The 18,118-nt window shown below is 45.4% G+C and overlaps 1 protein-coding gene across 1 annotated transcript in view; it reads right to left on the bottom strand.

The window, feature by feature from the left end:
- Positions 1-18,118, bottom strand: part of LOC140719197 (glycogen [starch] synthase, muscle-like) — a 46,489-nt gene that overhangs the window by 9,288 nt on the left and 19,083 nt on the right. Inside the window, exons 7-9 of the mRNA XM_073033636.1 lie at positions 12,832-12,958; positions 2,752-2,847; positions 2,285-2,448 (exon numbers count right to left, since the gene is read on the bottom strand). Of these exons, the coding sequence (XP_072889737.1) occupies positions 2,285-2,448; positions 2,752-2,847; positions 12,832-12,958 (387 nt within the window). The remainder of the gene's footprint in view (positions 1-2,284; positions 2,449-2,751; positions 2,848-12,831; positions 12,959-18,118) is intronic.

The raw sequence follows: 18,118 nt of genomic DNA, 5'->3' as shown, positions 1-18,118 counted from the left end.
ATCCATGACCATATGGCTAGGCAAAGCTCAAATGCCATCTATAAATTTGCTGACGACACAACTATTGTTGGCAGAATTTCAGATAGTGATGAGGCCGTACAGGAGCGAGATACGTCCGCTAGTTGAGTGGTCTCTCAGCAATAACCTTGCATTCAATGTCAGTAAGACTCAAGAACTGATTGTGGACTTCAGAAAGGGTAAGACGAGGGAAGAACCACCTGTCAGAGAAGGATCAGAAGTGGAAAGGGTGAGCAATTTCAAGTTCCTGAGTGTCAATATCTCTGAGGATCTATCCTGGGCTCAACAATTGATGCAGCTACAAAGAAGGCACGACAGCAGCTATATTTCATTAGGAACATAGAGCAGTACAGCACAGGAACAGGCCATTCAGCCCACAATGTTGTGCTGAACCAGCTAAAAGGCAAATCAAAAACAACCAAACACTAATCCCTCCTACCTACACCATGACCTTCCATCTTCCTGAAATCCATGTGCCTATCCAAACGTCTCTTAAAAGCCTCTAATGTATTTGCCTCTACCACCATACCAGGCATCCACCACTCTCTGAGTAAAAAAAACTCATCCCTCACATCCCCCTCTCACCTTCAATGCATGCCTTCTGGTATTAGACATTCTAGTTTGAGGAGATTTGGTATGTCACCAAAGACACCCGCAACTTTCTACACAAGTACCATGGAGAGCATTCTAATTGGCTGCATCTGGTATGGAGGGGGTGTTGTGGGTCTGATTGAAATTTCAGGATTGAAATAAGCTGCAGAATATTGTGAATTTAGTCAGCTCCATCATGGGTGCTAGCTTCTGTAGTATTCAGGACATATTCTCATTCAGGCGCCTCCATCATTAAGGACTCCCATCACCCAGGACGTGCCCTATTCTCATTGCTACCATCAGAAAGGAGGTATATACTTACTGTAATTCACCTTTCTCCCCTCTGTTATTACATAATGCATTGTACTGCTGCCGCAAAGACAACAAATATCACCATATATACCAGTGATATTAAACCTGAATCTGATGATCTTACTGTTGCCTGCACTGCACTTTCTCTGTAACTGTAACACTTTATTCTGCATTCTGTTATTGCTTTCCCTTATATTATCTCAGTGCACTGTTATGATGAGTTAATCTGGAGGGATGTCACACAGAGCAAAGTTTTTCCACTGTATGTATTTATTATTATGTGACAATAATAAACCAATAATTGATATCAATAATCAGGAAAGATTTGTTGGTGGTAGATCTTGTCTGACTAATTTAATTGAGTTGCTTTTGATGAGGTAGCTAAATGTATTAACGAAAGTAATGTGGTTGATGTGTATTACAGACATCATTGAAGCCTTTGACAAGGCCCCACATGGATGATTGGTCTAAAACAGGGGTTCCCAACCCTTTTTAATGCCATGAACCCCTACCATTAACTGAGGGGACCGTAGGGAACCCCTGATCTAAAAGGTTAGAGCTCATGGGATCCAATACCTCAAAACTGGTTCAGTATAGGAGATAGGATGGTGGTGTAAGTGTTTGAGTTCATAGGACTAGATATTTCAATCCCTTTGATAAGCAGATCCTAACTCAGGTCAGGTCTCTGCAATTTCCTTTGGGTTCAATAACGTATTTACCTATCCCACACAGTGGTTCCCTTCCTTGGCCACAGGCAGAAAACATATGAAAAGTAATCTTCTCAATATGGACCCACTCTCCCATGGAGGTCAGATCCTGATGCAGCCCAATCATTTTATCTAAAGGGTTACAGTTCTCACGAACTGGTCCACCATCTGTCAAGCCTCTGCAGCACTTCCTGCAGATCATATTGATGGGACTGAGCATGAACCCACATTGGACCCATATCTCGTTGTTACCCATTACAAAAGGGTCTAGTCAAGCTTCTCCAGTTTAAACGTTGACACTTGAGGGACTCAAGAAACTGCAGAGGGGAATGGGCATCAGCTTTGTAACTAATTCCTGACCCAGCCTTATGCCTAATCTTGTGGAGATAAGCAGCCTCCCTGTGGTAAACTATGTATACCTGTCTGGACATGCCCCTCTGCTGACTGCTCCTGTGGCTCCTCCCACAGACCCCTGTATAAAGGCGATTGGAGGCACTGCTCCCCCCTCAGTCTCCGAGATGCTGTGCTCTATTTTGCTGCTAATAAAAGCCTATCGTTCGCCTCCCGTCTCCGAGAGTTATTGATGGTGCATCACTCCCATTGTCACTGGACTCTCCCTGTGACTTCTACATGGCTCTTTCCAAAGCTCTCCTTACCCGGCCAAGGTAGTTCCAATCCAGCAGGTCGGAGAGGCGCTCAGTTCGATTTCGCTGGATGATTCTCTGGCGTCGGGACTGTTGACAGAAGCTGTACAGAAACGAGGTGAGCTGATTGCAACACTCGTCCGGACTCTTAAAGCGGCGATCCAAGATGTAGATCCCTGGGAGAAAAAGATCAGTATATTCAATACAACTTGCCTCCCAAGGAAAACCATAGGCATTCCCGGTTGCTTTGAAATTCTGAAGCAGACTTGGTTAGTGCCCATTGATGACCTTGCCAAGGGTTTCATTTTGCTGTCAGTCCCACTCCCACGTCTGGTCAGATTAATTGACCAAACCTAAATACTGTATACAAACATCTGATTTTGAGGAAAGGGATGCCAGGGCTAAAGAGTCAGAGACGAGGAGGGCGGGGTGAGCTTAGTCTGATGACGGCTCAGACAGCATCGATCACTGATTCTCACCGTATACTGCAGGGTCTGTGATGTGTTCCTCCATGAAACAGCCGAAACCAGAGAGGTTAGTGGAGACACTGGGAATTCCCATCACTGTGCATTCGGCTAGAAGAGGGAAGAGCACTCAGAGGCAGGTCAAACACAGCACAGCAAGCACTAAATATGGGGCATCCCACACCCTTCGTACCTCCGCAGTCCCTGGTGTTGCTGTTTCTGGAATACATAGAACTATACAAAATTCAAAGTAAATCTATTATCAAAGCACATATATGTCACCATATACAACCCTGAGTTGTAATTTCTTGTGGGCATACTCAATAAATCTCTGGAATAATAAGCATGACAGAATCAATGAAAGATCCACCCAACCAGGAGATGTCAAGGTCACTTTCAACCTCTCACTGCTAAAGGTGGAAGTTCCCACTTGCTTCAAAAAGGCAACAATTATACCAGTGCCCAAGAAGAATGATGTGAGCTGTCTTAATGACTATCGCCCAGTAGCACTCACATCGACGGTGATGAAATGCTTTGAGAGGTTGGTCATGACTAGACTGAACTCCTGCCTCAGCAAGGACCTGGACCCAGTGTAATTTGCCTATCACCACAATGGGTCAATGGCAGACACAATCTCAATGGCTCTTCACATGGCTTTAGACCACCTGGACAACACAAACACCTACGTCAGGATGCTGTTCATCGACTATAGCTTAGAATTCAATACCATCATTCCCACAATCCTGATTGAGAAGTTACAGAACCTTGCCCTCTGTACTTCCCTCTGCAAATCGATCCTCGACTTCCTAACTGGAAGAACACAGTCTGTGTGGATTGGTGATAATATCTCCTCCTCACTGACAATCAACACTGGTGCACCTCAGGGGTGTGTGCTTAGCCCACTGCTCTACTGTCTCTATACCCATGACTGTGTGGCTAGGCATAGCCCAAATACCATCTATAAATTTGCTGATGATACAACCATCGTTGGCAGAATCTCAGATGGAGACGAGAGGACGTACAGGAACGAGATATACCAACTAGTGGAGTGGTGCCGTAGCAACAACCTTGCATTTAACGTCAGTAAGATCAAAGAGCTGATTGTGGACTTCAGGAAGGGTAAGACAAAGGAACACATACCAATCCTCACAGAGGGATCAGAAGTGGAGAGAGTGGGCAGTTTCAAGTTCCTGGGTGCCAAGCTCTCTGAGGACCTAACCTGGTCCCAACATATCGATGCAATTATAAAGAAGGCAAGACAGTGACTATACTTCATTAGGAGTCTGAAGAGATTTAGCATGTCAACAAATACACTCAAAAACCTCTATAGATGTACCATTGGAAAGCATTCTGACAGGCTGCATCACTGTCTGGTATGGGGGGTGAGTGGCTACTGCACAGGACCGAAAGAAGCTGCAGAGGGTTGTAAATTTAGTTGGCTCCTTCTTGAGTACTAGCCTACAAAGTACCCAGGACGTGTTCAAGGAGCGATGTCTCAGAAAGGCAGCGTCCATTATTAAGGACCCCCAGCACCCAGGACATGCCCTTTTCTCATTGTTACCACCAGGTAAGAGGTACAGAAGCCTGAAGGCACACACTCAGCGATTCAGGAACATCTTCTTCCCTTCTTCCATCCCATTCCTAAATGGACATTGGTCCCGTGAATGCTACCTCACTTTAAAAAAACATATATTTCTGTTTTTTGCACGATTTTAATCTATTCAATACAAGTATACTGTAATTGATTTATTTATTATTATTATTCTACATTATTTATTGCATTGAACTGCTGCTGCTAACGTAACAAAACTCACGACACGTGCCGGTGATTATAAACCCGATTCTGATTCTGACCAGGGCATTCAGCCAGAATACAAAAAGCAGAAATAATAATAATAAATAAATAAGCAATAAATAGAGAACATGAGATGAAGAGTCCTTGAAAGTGAGTCCATAGGTTGTGGGAATATTTTAGTGATGGGGTGAGTGAAGTTATCCCCTGTGGATAAGGAGCCTGATGGTTGAGGGCTAATGACTGTTCCTGAATTTGGTGGTGTGGGTCCTGAGGCTCCTGTACAGCACTGGAACAGGCCTTTCTTCCCACTACACCTGTGCCAACCATGATGCCATGCTGAACTAACCCCATCTGTCTGCTATATCCCTCCATTCCCTGCATGTTCATGTGTAAGTCTCAATGCCTCTTAACCATTGTTCTGAAATCTGCTTTAGCAACCTCCTCAGTCAGTGTTCCAGGCACGTACCTCTCTCTGTACAAAAAAGCTCACCCTTAAAACCTTCTCCCATCACCTCAAACTTTTGTCTTCCAATATTCAACATTTCCACCCTCGAAAAAAGACCATCTACCCTCCCTGTGCCTCTCGTCATTTTATAGTTTTATCAAGATGCCCCTGAGCCTTCACCACTCCAGAGAACATACCCTAAGCCCGTCTAACCTATTGACTTCCAGACCTGTATCACTATACAGGGCAGTTGTACTGTGTGCAGGAAACTCATCCATCCCAAACAGATGGAAATTTCTGGAGCTCAGTCCATTGTCTGTACTGATCTGAACATGAGGAGCTGTAACCAGTCTCCATCCTTGTCCAAGGGCCTGAATATCATTGCAGAATCAATCTTGCCAACCAGCTCCTTTTAATAATAACATGAGCCTATGCTGGGGAATGAGCATTGGGATATTAGGAAGCCTGTGTTAGGACAGAGAACTGTCTAGGTGACGAAGCCTGAACAGCAGATCCACACAGAGAATGTGGACCTTAAGCTGAAAGGAGGTACTTAGGAAGTACTCCCAGTACTTATTTATTTATTGAGCTACAGTGAAGAATAGGTCCTTCGAGTCGCACCATCCAGTGCCCACCACCCCCCCTCCATGATTTAACCCAAGTCTAATCACAATGACAATGACCAATTAACCTACCACACAGAGGAAGCCCTTGCAGTCAAGGGGAGAAGGTACAAAGTCCTTACAGGCAGAGGCAGGAACTGAACCTGGGCCGCTGGTACTGTAAAGCATTGTACTAACCACTATGCTACCTTGCCGCCATTCACCCAATCCCAGTCACAAGGATGGCAAAGAGTTTGTGATGCCGTAAATGGAAATTGTGCCGTGCATTCGTTTCAAAGTACATTTAATATCAAAGAATGCATAAATTGTACAACCTTGAGATTTGTTTGTCACAAAGTAAGAAACCTGAAAGAACCTAATTTGAAAAACAAAATAAAGACCAACACCCAAAGCGCGGAGAAAAGGAAAAAAACCACAAATCATGCAAACAACAGAAGCAAGGAACAACATTCCAAACCAAAATGAGTCCTTAGATCCGAACCCCAGAACAGCCCAATGTAGGCCCAAAGCCTTGGTATCAGTTCATCATATTAGCAGGTATGGAGCACAACAGCCAGGGTAGTCTTCATAGCCTCAGCACCACGGAGAGAGGAATGAACATCATGAGAGAGCGAGCGAGCTCTCGCCTCTGATCCTGACATCCTGTCTTTCCAGTCTATCTGAGCCAGCGTTTAAATTGTCTAAACTGCGTATAGTACCTCATACTAGGACCTGGGCGCCACTGCAGCGAAAAGCTCAGGGTCTAGACTATGCCACCCGGCAACTCGCTCCAGGCCCAGATTTCACCATCCAGCCCAAAGCCACTCTCATTTTCTCCAAATCAGCTCAGTACCCAGAGTGATCCAACCTCGCACTCCGGCCAGTGGTAAGGGCATCAAAACTCCTCAGCCTCGACTTCTCCTCTCCGAACGGCTCACGGCTAACACCAAAGATGTTAGGAAATACTGAAGATGTTAGGACCATAGGAAAATTGAGGGTTAAGAGGATGAGACAAGAAAGTAGACTGAAGGACAAATGTTGAATGAGTGACGATCTTCCTGAAAGATAGAAAATGCTCGAGGAGCATATGGCCTGCTCCTGCTTCTAATGCCCTTTTTTAAAGTTATTGAAGAGGACTGGCACGCTGTTGTAATGAGAATGGGGTGTCACGGCTGGTAAAGCTGTTGCCTCTCTGTGCCAGGGACTCAGGTTCAATCCTGTCCTATGGTGCTGTCTGTTGTGACTTTACGCGTTCTCCCTGTGACCATGTGGGTTTCCACTGGTGATCAAGTTGCCTCCAACATCCCAAAGACATGCGAGTTAGCAAGTTCATCGGTCTCTGTAATAGCCCCTGGTGTGTAGGTGAGGGGTTGAATTTACAGTGAGAATGTGGGGAGAAAGGAAGTTGGGATGAATGTACGATGGGGGTTTGGGGTGTGTGGGGTGTCCAGGGAGGGGTAGCACCTCTGGTGAAAGACTTGTCGTGTCCATTCTAGGGCATCTCGCTCACTTTTGGTCCCCACTGGACACAGCTCTCACCCACGGCTCCCAGGAGCTGTTAGCATTCGACAGCGGCCACACTGCTTCGACAGGCACGTTAAACCAGGTGAGGGTAGCTGGGGATCCTCATACCCCTGTGAGGCAGGGACGTGCCCGCCCTAGCATGCGAAGTCAGCTCCGGAGGACTGGGTGGATGAGATCAACAGGGAGATCCAAACGGCCAAGGAGACGGTTCTGCAACGCTCCGTGGAGAGCGGAGAGCAGGACAAGGCACAGAAGGCGTCATGGTCATCCACCACAACCAAGGAAGACCCCAGTTGTGACGACTACACATACCACGGACTTCCGAGGTCAAGAGAGCGGAACTGCCCCAATGCAATGGCTTTTCCACTTTAAAAACTCCCCCCCCCCCCCCAAAGGAATCCTGTCATCGTGGGATACGACAGACAACCACCAGGATGGGGGAACATGGTCAGCACAGTATTGGTGGGCTGAAAGACATGCTCCAACACCCTGTCTGTTCTTCTGTGCAACTGGATCCCTGATGTAATCACCCACAGATCTCAGTCGGGACGGATTAGTAACGTCTCCTCCACAATAACCATCAGCACAGGTGCACCACAAGCCTGTGTGCTTAGCCTGCTGCTCTAACTTTAAATACCTTGCTGTTGTCATATCAGAGGATCGGATCCGGTACCAGCACTTGTGCCATCCCAAGGAAGGTACAGTAGTGCCTTAACCTTATTAAAACTTTGTGTAGGTTCAGCATGTCACCTAAAGGTTTGACTATCTTCTATAGGTGCACCGTGGAGAGTATCCTTACCGATTGCTTCACAGCCTTGTATGGAAACACCAATGCACAGGAACAGAAAAGTCTACAGCAAGCGGCGGATTCAGCCCAGTCCACCACAATTGGCACTATTGAACACATTTACAAGGAGCGCTGTCACAAGAAAGCAGCATCCATTATCAAGGACCCCCACCACCCACATCACGCTTTCTGCTCACTGGTCCCATTGGGAAGGAGGTCCAGGAGTCTTAGATCCCACACCACCAAGTTCAGGAACAGTTATTACCCTACACCCATCAGGCTCCTGAACTTGGATAACTTCACTCACATCAACTCTGAACTACTCCATAGCCCACAGACTCACTTTCAGGAACTCTACAACTCCTATGGTCATTAACATTTAAATATTTACTATTTCTACAATTTGTATTCTCTTTCACATTGGTTTTTTGTCAGTCTTTATGTCCAGCTTTTCTTAAGTTCTACTATATCTCTTTACTTTCTTGTAAATGCCTTCAAGAAAATGAATTTCGAGGTAGTATATGCCAACGTATACTGTAGGTACTTTGGTAATAAATTTACATTGACCTTGCTATTCAAATAATTTAAAATAAATTTAAATGTAATTCAAATAAGGGACCAAGGGTGAAATAAAGAGGGGAAATAATTGAATTATAAGACAGAGATATAAAAGAACTCCCCCTGCAACCTGAAACAGGAGTCACACCCCGAAGGAACGAGACTTCACATTAATCACAATTAATCAGGGACAGGGGAGTTACCGTATTAAGCCAGAAGAGGAAAGTGCGGTTTGAAAAGACTCCTTCAGTCATCTGTTTAGACCATCTATGCAAACAGGAGTGCTTTGCTGCACTCATTAGAAGTTACCTTTGGCCTGTGCAGTAGCTAAGTCAAATAAATAGGCATCCGTTAGTCTTGTGAGACCATGGATTTGCGCCTGGGAAAGGTTTCCAGGGTGCAGGCCTGGGCAGGATTGTATGGGAGACCGGCAGTTGCTCATGCTGCAAGTCTTCCCCTCTCCACGCCACCAACGTTGTCCAAGGGAAGGGCGCTAGGACCCAAGCAATGTGTTGTTAAGTGCCTTGCTCAAGGACACAACACGCTGCCTCAGCTGAGGCTCGAACCAGTGACCTTCAGATCACTAGACCGATGCCTTATCCACTAGCTAGGTCAATATGACCCGTTATCTTTGTCAGCAGCCTGGTTCCTGTGACAGTCAGCAACTCCTTCATTGGCGAGTGTGAAATGTTGAACTTCAGGAGGTCACACTGATAATGGCAAGATGCTCGTTGATGATGTGCAGAAGATCTTGGGGGTCCAAGTCTAGGTACGGTCCCCGGAAAGCCATCTCACCTGTGAAGTGGCAATTCCAGATCAAACATGAGTCACTGGCGGGTGGTTGACAGCTGCGGTAGGGCTTCAATGCTATTACCTCTTACAAAGTGGCACCAAGCAACATAGGAGACAACAGGGTTTGCTTCCAGATGAGCTCAATACCTTCCATGCTCACTTTGATCATCAAAACATGGAGGGACCTTCCTGAACTCTCACAGCCCCCAATGACCCTGTGACTTCAGTCTCTGAGATCGACATGAGAGCATCCTTCAGGAGGGTGAACCCATGGAAAGGAACCAGCTCAGATAGGGTACCTGGCTGATCAAATGGCTGGAGTGTTCATCGGTGTCTTTAACCTCTTGTCTCAGCAGTATGAAGAATGTGGAAACCTGCCTCAATGACTATTGTCAACAGCACTTACATCCACAGTTATGAAGTGTTTTGAGAGGTTGATGATGAAAAATATCAACTCTTGCCTGAGACGTGAGTTGGATCCACTCCAATTTGCCTACTGGCACAACAGGTCAACAGCAAATGCCACCTCATTGGCTCTTCACTCAGCCCTGGGACATCTGGACAGCAGAGGTGCATACGTCAAGATGCCCTTTATCGACTACAGCTCAGCATTCAATACCATCATCCCCTCAAAACTAATCTATAAGTTCCAAGACCTTGGCTTCAATACCTCCTTGTAAAATGGATCCTGGATTTCCTCACTTGCAGACCCCAGTCAGTTCAGATTGGCAATGAAATCTCTTCCACGATCTCCACAAGCACAGGTGCACCACGAGGCTGTGTGCTTAGTCCCTGCTCTACTCTCTTTATACTAATGACTGTGAGGCTAAGCACAGCTCCAAGGCCATATTTAAGTTTGCTTAAAAAGGTGGTGAGAGGACTTCCGGTAAGATGGCGATTGTTTAGCTGCTCCGAACTTTTGTTCCGTTACTGTCGCTACCTTTGCACTAAATGTCTCCATTTTATAAAGCTTAGATAGGAATTATTTTGGTATCTCTTACTTGCCTGTGAATATATCTAACCTACAATGTCTAGCAAGAGTTCTAAATTCGGGAGAAAAGAAACTACGACCTCGTCGGGCGTGACGATCGAGGCGCTTGCAAATCTCCGAGACGAAATCTTAAAGGAAATTAAAACTGCTTTCAAACAGTTAGAAGACAAACTGGATCGGATCAATGATAAAGTGGACAAACATGCTGAACACTTATCTCGCATCGATTCGACTTCTGAAGCTTTAGAAAGTCGGGTTCGATACTTGGAGACTCTCTGTTCCAGCTTAGAGGAAAAATCTAATAAACTTCTTTCCAAAATGGTGGATCTCGAAAATCGTAGCAGACGCTGCAACATCAGAATTCTGGGATTACCAGAGGCAACTGAGAAGGGGTCAACCGTGAAGTTTTTCGCCGAGTTTCTCTGTGAGATATTCGGGAAGGATCTGCTTCCAAACCCGCCCGAGCTGGAACGGGCACACAGAGTCTATGTCTCTCCCGGAATTCTGGGATCTCGTCCGCGACCAGTAATCTTGTGTTTCCATCAATACCAGGTAAAACACAGTCTGATTGTGGAGGCACGTCGCAGAGGCTCTTTTTCTTTCCAGGATACAACCATTCGCTTTGTGGAAGATTTTGTACCCCAGACTTTAAAGATGCGCGCTGAGTATAAAGGCGTAATGAAAGTGCTTTTTGATCGTGGTTTCAAACCTTCCTTCCGTAATCTTGCTGACCTAAGAATCAAGTTTAATACCGGGGAATTCAAGTGGTTCAAATCAGCGAGGGAAGCCGAAGCGTTTGTGGCAAGTCTTCCGGCTATCCAGTCATCTTCGGAATCTGATCGGACCTCCTAAAATGGTGGATAAGTACTCGTAGTAAAAATTACTTTCTCTGGACTCGGAATTCACTTGAATCACTCAGACATTATTCACTGAAACTCTAAAGGCTGTTGACAATCTCTCCCGGGATTTGGTGTGTGTGTAATCTATTTTTACCTCTGTATAACTTTACCTACAGAGTTCTACAACTAAATCTAACTTGTTTTGGAGGTTTGAAGTCTTTAGTGAAGGCCTCCCTGTTTGTCGGTTCACAGTTCAACTGCTGATTTATTTTTCCTCTGTTTTAAATACTTATTTATTTTATCTTTTTCTTTTCTTCACCCCCTTTTTTTTCCCATTCTCTGAATGTTTTTTTCTCCCTTCTCGGTAAACGGTTGATAAATACTCGTCTTGAATTTACAATTTCCCCCTTCCTCCTTTTTTTTCTTTTTCCTTCTTACCTTTTTTTTCCCTTTCTCTTACTTTATCCTTCTATAATATTTCGCGGGTAGATTAGTTTTGGTTTTCTTCCGATTTTCTCTGTATTAAGTTGTATATCTCGGCAGAAGGTGTTCTAATCTGTAGTTATGTTTCCTAGTGCATAAACTAGTTACTGTTTGTTATAGCATTTATACGGAACTGCTGTCAATGACACAGATCTGGAAGTTGTATTTGGGTTAATTTCTTTGGTAGAGCTAGCTACTTGTTTTGGTAGCCGTCTAGTTTTGGGTTGTGTGGGTGGGGTGGGTTTTCCAGTTCCAACATTTCTTTATTGGTTAGGACATGTTTATATTTTGACCTTACGAATCTATGTTTACATCTCTGCTCCCAGACTGCTATTGTACCGCTTGATTTTTTATATGCCTGCTGCCTTTTATGCATTAGTAATTGATAATGGCTAGTGCACTTAAATTTGTGAGCTGGAATGTAAAGGGACTGAACCACCCTGTTAAAAGGAGGAAGGTATTCTCACATATCAAACAACTCAAAGCTGACATTGCTTTCCTCCAAGAAACTCATATTTGTTCATTATTCAGTTCTCAATTCGGATTTAAAGTTCCATAAGATCTGGGGGCCTTTTATCGACTACTTTTATAACCTTCCTCTTGACTAGGGTTTTATTTTCTTTTTTTTTCTTCTTTTCGGTCCCTTGCTTTCAGCTCCTTTTTTTTTCTGGTAGTAGGCATTATTATCCTCTGTTGCTAAGTGTATTCACAGTCTGGGAGTTTGACTGTCCTGACTTATACTCTCTATATTGTGTGGTGGTTGGTCTGGAGTTGTTTTTTTCTTGTGTTGTGGGGCTTGGGGAGGACACTAAGCTGACTTGTCTTTAATTTAGCAATACCATGCTTTTTTGTTAAATTCTCTTCCTTTGTAGCATATTGTTATTGTATGCTTAATCTTGCACTGTATTAATGCTCCTCATTGGGATTTGGGGTTTTTAATTTTGTAAAATGTTTTGAAAAACTAATAAAAAAAAATTAAAAAAAAAAAGGTGGTGACAAATTATATAGGTGGGAGACTGAAAATATGGCCGAGTGGTGGGAGGGGTAAGTTCGGGGAAAATGAGCAGGCAAGTTGTCTACACAGAGTTGGGTGGGTGTCTTGAATATTCTGCTGGGAGGGTGCAGGAGGCAATACAAATGAGGCATTCAAGAGGTTCTTAGATAGGTGCAGGAAAAGGCAAGATATAGACATTCTGTAGAGAGGGAATAAGTTCAGTCCGCTTGCTCAGATACATCCACTCCACCTGGTTTCAAGTGCGAGTGTGATTCCTTCACTCACCTGGTGTGTAACCCCAAGGCTCATAGTACGAAGGGAAGACTCCCAAATGACAACCACGTACAAACTCCTCGTAGTCAAGTGGAAGCAGTGGGCTGGTGGATGACAGGAACTCTGGATGGAAGATCACCTGGACAACACAAGCCTTGTTACTTTTGCTCCTCCCAAAGTGAAAAACCATCCTCCAGAATGCAGAGGAAATGATACATGCTGGGAGAGTGGCACAGAGGGAAGGAAAGATCTGTGGATTTTCTCCTTGCCCCACACCGAATCCTCTGACCTCAAACCCTGCCCCTTGGACAATGTAGCTTTCTCAGTACAGGCCCTCCAGATGGGCACAGCTACAGGGCAGTCTCCTGGCCCAAGCTGTGTACGTCTTGCTAGGTAGATAGAGAAGGGATTTTGTTTCACTCCTACCTGGGTCCCCTCACGCAAATCCATTGTTGTTCCCTGCACTCATGCGGACCTCAATATTTTCATCACTTTTGCATCCTAATTCCCCACTCGATCCTTCACACAGTTCATCCCCAACTACTCCCCTATCTCTGTCTCCACTCGTGGGCTAGCTAACAATATCCCCAGCAAGCCCACATAGCTCCCACAAAGCACCTTGACTTTATTTCCTCCCACACCACCTCCACTAAGAACTATTCCATTCTCTCAGTTCCTCTATCCCCGTCACATCTGCTTTTATCACAAGATGTACTGCACAGATGCCTCAGTGAAATTGTCCTCCTTCCTGAACTATGTCTTCCTTCTAGCATAGTGGAGAGAGTTCTTATCTGCATCTCAACCATTTCCAACACCTCCAATCTCACTTCTCCTTTTCCTGGACCCCCGCCAGCCTCCACACATTAGTTAGTTAGTTACTGCCTGTTACTCCACCGATGTTTAGGGCAGCAATGAAGGTCCTCCATCTCTGTCTGTCCTTGTCCATCTTCTCTTTTGTTCTCTAAGTGTGGTTCAGGGTACTCATTTATACTTCTACAGTACAGTGTCAAGTTGTCTTCGGTCTCCTGCGTTTCCTCTGCCCCCCAGGGGTCCAAAGAAGTGATGATGGAGTTGGCATCTCTTCTCATCACTTGCCCAATCCATCTCCAATGTTTCTTCATGAAGATTGTGGCCGTGCCCTCTTGGTAACACCGAAGTAGGAGGGCGTGGTTGGAGATCTTTCTTGGCCAGAAATTACGGAGGATCTTCCAAAGGATCGTGGTGTGGAATGATGACAGCTCGACAAGGTCACTCTATGTCATGTGCTAGCATTCTGACCCATACAAGAGTGTGGACAGAACCAGAGCTGGTACAGCTTCACTTTGGTGTGGATCATTGATCTGAAGAAGTTTCTAGCTATGCTATTCCACATATCCTCCTTCACAATTTCCGTCACCTCCAACAAGATTCCGCTATCATAGCAGCCCTTCTTCTTCCCTTTCATCATTCAGATCACTCCCTTTGCAGCTCCCTGGTCCACTCTTCCATCCCCACCAACCACTCCCCATAGCACAGCACTTCCCCACACAACTGCAGAAGATGTAACACCCATCCTTTCAGCTCATCCCATCCAACACAGTCATTTCAGGTTTGGCAGTATTAACTTCCCTTTCTTCGCTCTATTTTACTGCATTCAGTGCTCACATTGTGACCTCCATTACACTAGAAAACCCAAATTTAGAGAGGGTGATGCTTTGAGAGATTGATCACGGCTTGAATTAACTCCTGCCTGAGCAAGCGTCTGGACCTGCAGCAAAGTATCTACTGCCACAACAGGTCTTCAGTGAACTCAACCTCACTGGCTCTCTACTTGGCTTTTGAGCACCTGGACGACAGCAAAACAGACATCAGACTGCTGGTTGTTGATCATAATCGAAAACCTCACTCACCCTTGATGTTCTCTCTTCTTTCAGTTCAATGAGGCCCAATGCAAGCTTGAGGAACAACATCTCATCATTGCAGCCTGCAGGATTTGAATCCCACCAATCAGCATCTCACTTCCAAAAGGGCACCAATCAGCAATAGTCAGCCACCAGAACCTACCAATCAGCATCTCACTTCCAAAAGGGCACCAATCAGCAACAGTCAGCCACCAGAACCCACCAATCAGCATCTCACTTCCAAAAGGGCACCAATCAGCAACAGTCAGCCACCAGAACCCACCAATCAGCATCTCACTTCCAAAAGAGCACCAATCAGCAACAGTCAGCCACCAGAACCCACCAATCAGCATCTCACTTCCAAAAGGGCGCCAATCAGCAACAGTCAGCCACCAGAACCCACCAAATATGTACCAGATCCCACTTACGGACTGACCCCTATATTAAATGTGTAACATTCTGGGGTTGATCTCCACGGCCAGAGCCAGTAACCCCATTTGAGAGATGTTCACCACAAAACAGCTGTGATCAGATTGGACATGTCTTCCTGCTCTCTATCTCACAACTCTCACGTTCTTTTGTCTCTTTTCTCGTTCTCTTAACTGTTCCCATTCAGTCCCTGACTGGGTAACCTTGGTTACAGCTCACCTACACGTCACCCCAGTTTCACCCTCTCAGCAACGCCCCCTCCCCCACCCTCCCTGCTGCTTAACGAGCTCTGACAAAGGGTTAACTGTGTCTCTTCCCACAGATGCTGCCTGACCTACCGAGTATTTCCTGCATATTGTGCTTTTCTCTGAGATTTCCAGCACCTGCAGTTTCACTGGTTTGCATGCCTACTGCACGTTGCACTTTGAAGTGAGGTGACTGTCAGGAATTAGGCACAACTCACAGACTGCGTCTATCTTCTGACCCATATTCCAGAATATTCCAGGGCAGAGGCCATTCTGCACACTACAGATCACTGAGTGCCTGTGGATTGTGCAGGAGAGACATTGGGGAAAAAAAAGTGAACGGGGGCGGCTGAGACACTCTGATGCCACAGGTCACGGGGAGCTATTGGATTGCGTACAGTGGGAGCGAGATTTGAAAAAGAAGCAAAAGCAGGAGCAGCTGGGACAGTCAATGCGCCACATATCATGGGGCAATGAGGCACTTGGCAAGGGCCAACAATGAGAAACCAGGTTTAAGTGGAGTGATAATTGTGGGAGCGGTCATAGTGGGAGTGGGCTAGTGTTAGAGTGGGAAGCTCAGGCTTTGGCTCATAGAGGCTACGGCGAGGAGAGGTGACGGCTCTTGGTAGATTTCTTCATTTAATTTTTCTTTATTTCATTGCACAGCCAGAGCAGTGGGGATGCCAGGCTGGATAGTGGAATGCTCCTCTTGGGGGACGTGGGAAAGCAGGGAGACCTCCAGTGTCCCTGATGACTGACTACACGGACAAGACGTGCATCCAGCTGTAGCTTCGTGCAGACCTTGTTAAGGAATTGGAACTAGAGCTGGATGAACATGAGATCATTTGGGAGGCAAAGGGATAGGTTGACAGGCGATACAGGAAGGTAGGTACACCTAAGGTGCAGGACACAGGTAAACGGCTGACTATCAGAAGGGGGAAAGGGGATAGGGGATACCCATGTGGCCATTCCACTCAATGGGAGGCATACCACTTTGGAGACTGTTGAGAAGCAGACAAAAGCCACAAAGGCCAGATCTCTGGCACTGAATCTGGCTCTGTGGCTCAGAAGAGAAGGTGGGGGATGGGGGTGCAGGGAGAGGAGGCGAGCTGTAGTGATGGGGGATTCATTGGTTAGGGGAATAGACAGGAGGTTCTGTGGATGAGAACAAGATTCCCAGATAGTATGTTGCTTCTCAAGTGCCAGGATCAGAGACACCTCGATTAAGTCCATAATGTTCTTAAGTTGGAGGGTGAACAGCGGACAATGTCAGTAACAATGATGTGGGTAAGAAGGGTGCCGAGGTCTTAGAAAAAGAGTTTAGATAAAGTTTAAGTGCAAAGATAAAGGTCAGACCTCCAGGGTTGTGATCTCAGGATTGTTACCCATAGCACGTGCTAGGGAGGCCAGAAATAGGAGGACAGTACAATTCAATGTAGCTTAGGAGTTGGTGCAGGAGGGAGGGCTTCAGACTTTTGGATTACTGGGCTCTCTTCCAGGGAAGGTGGGACCTTTACAGAAGAGACAGTTTGCACTTGAACCAGCGAAGGGCAAATATCCTCACGGGTGGGTTTGCTAGTGCTGCACTTGTTGGTATAAACTAGATTTGCAGGGAGATGGAAAGCAGAATACCAGAGCAGATAGTGGAGTGGCTGTGGGAAAAGATGTTAAGTCTTCATACAAAGACAGGAATCAAAAGGTTGAGTACAGTGGACTCTGAACTGCATCTATTTCAATGCAAAGAATATTGCAGGAAAGGCGGATGATCTTAGAGAATGGATCAGCATTATGACACTGATGTCATTAGTGAGACTTGTGCAGACGGGGCAGGACTGGCAGCTCAATTTTTCAGGGTTCCCTTGTTTTAGACATGGTAGAGTGGGAAGGGGGAGTGGAGGCACTACTGGGCTATATGGGTGGAAGTGAAGAAGAAGAAAGAGATAACCATGTTAATGGGATTATATTCCAGACCACCCAATAGTCAGCGAGATTTATTGGAGCAGATTTGTAGAGAGAGCGCAGACTGCTACAAGAAACATGAGGTTATGATAGAAAGAGGTCTTAACTTTTCATGTATTGACTGGGACTCCCAAACTGTATACGGGCTGGATGGGATAGAGTTTGTCAAATACGTTCAGGAAAGTTTCCTTAATCAAACTTTTGAGGTTTCAACTAGACAGAGTTGATACTGGACCTCCTAGACAGGGCAGGTGAAAGAAGTGTGTGTAAGTGATTTAGCGATAATAATGCCATTAGTTTCACCATAATTATAAAAAAGGACGGTCTGGTCTTCAGGTTGAGAGTCTAAATTGAGAAAAGCCAATTTTGATGATATCAGAAAGGGTCTGGCAAGTGTGATTGCATCCTGGGAAAGTTGTAAGAGCACAGGCAAAGAGAAGTTTGGGGAACCTTGAATTTCAGGAGATAGTGAGGCCCTGGTTAAAAAGAAGGTGTAGGCAGGAAGGAACAAATGGGGAACCTGAGGAGGAGAACAAGAAATTCATTTAAGAAGGAAATCAGAAGGATTAAAACAAGGCACAATGTTGCTCTAGCAGATAAAGTGAAAGAGAATTCATAGGGCTTCTATAGATATATTATAAACATATAGCAAGAGACAAAATCGGTCCTTTTGAAAATCAGAGTAGCCATCTATGCATGGAGCCAAAAGAGATGGGGAAGATCTCAAATGGACTTATTGCATCTGTAGTTACACAGGAAACAGACACAGAGTTTATAGAAGTGAGG

Source organism: Hemitrygon akajei, chromosome 31 (genome assembly GCF_048418815.1).
Source record: "Hemitrygon akajei chromosome 31, sHemAka1.3, whole genome shotgun sequence".
Lineage (NCBI taxonomy): Eukaryota > Metazoa > Chordata > Chondrichthyes > Myliobatiformes > Dasyatidae > Hemitrygon > Hemitrygon akajei.
The sequence above is the reverse complement of the archived record's forward strand: the minus strand, read 5'-3'. Positions and strand labels throughout refer to the sequence as shown.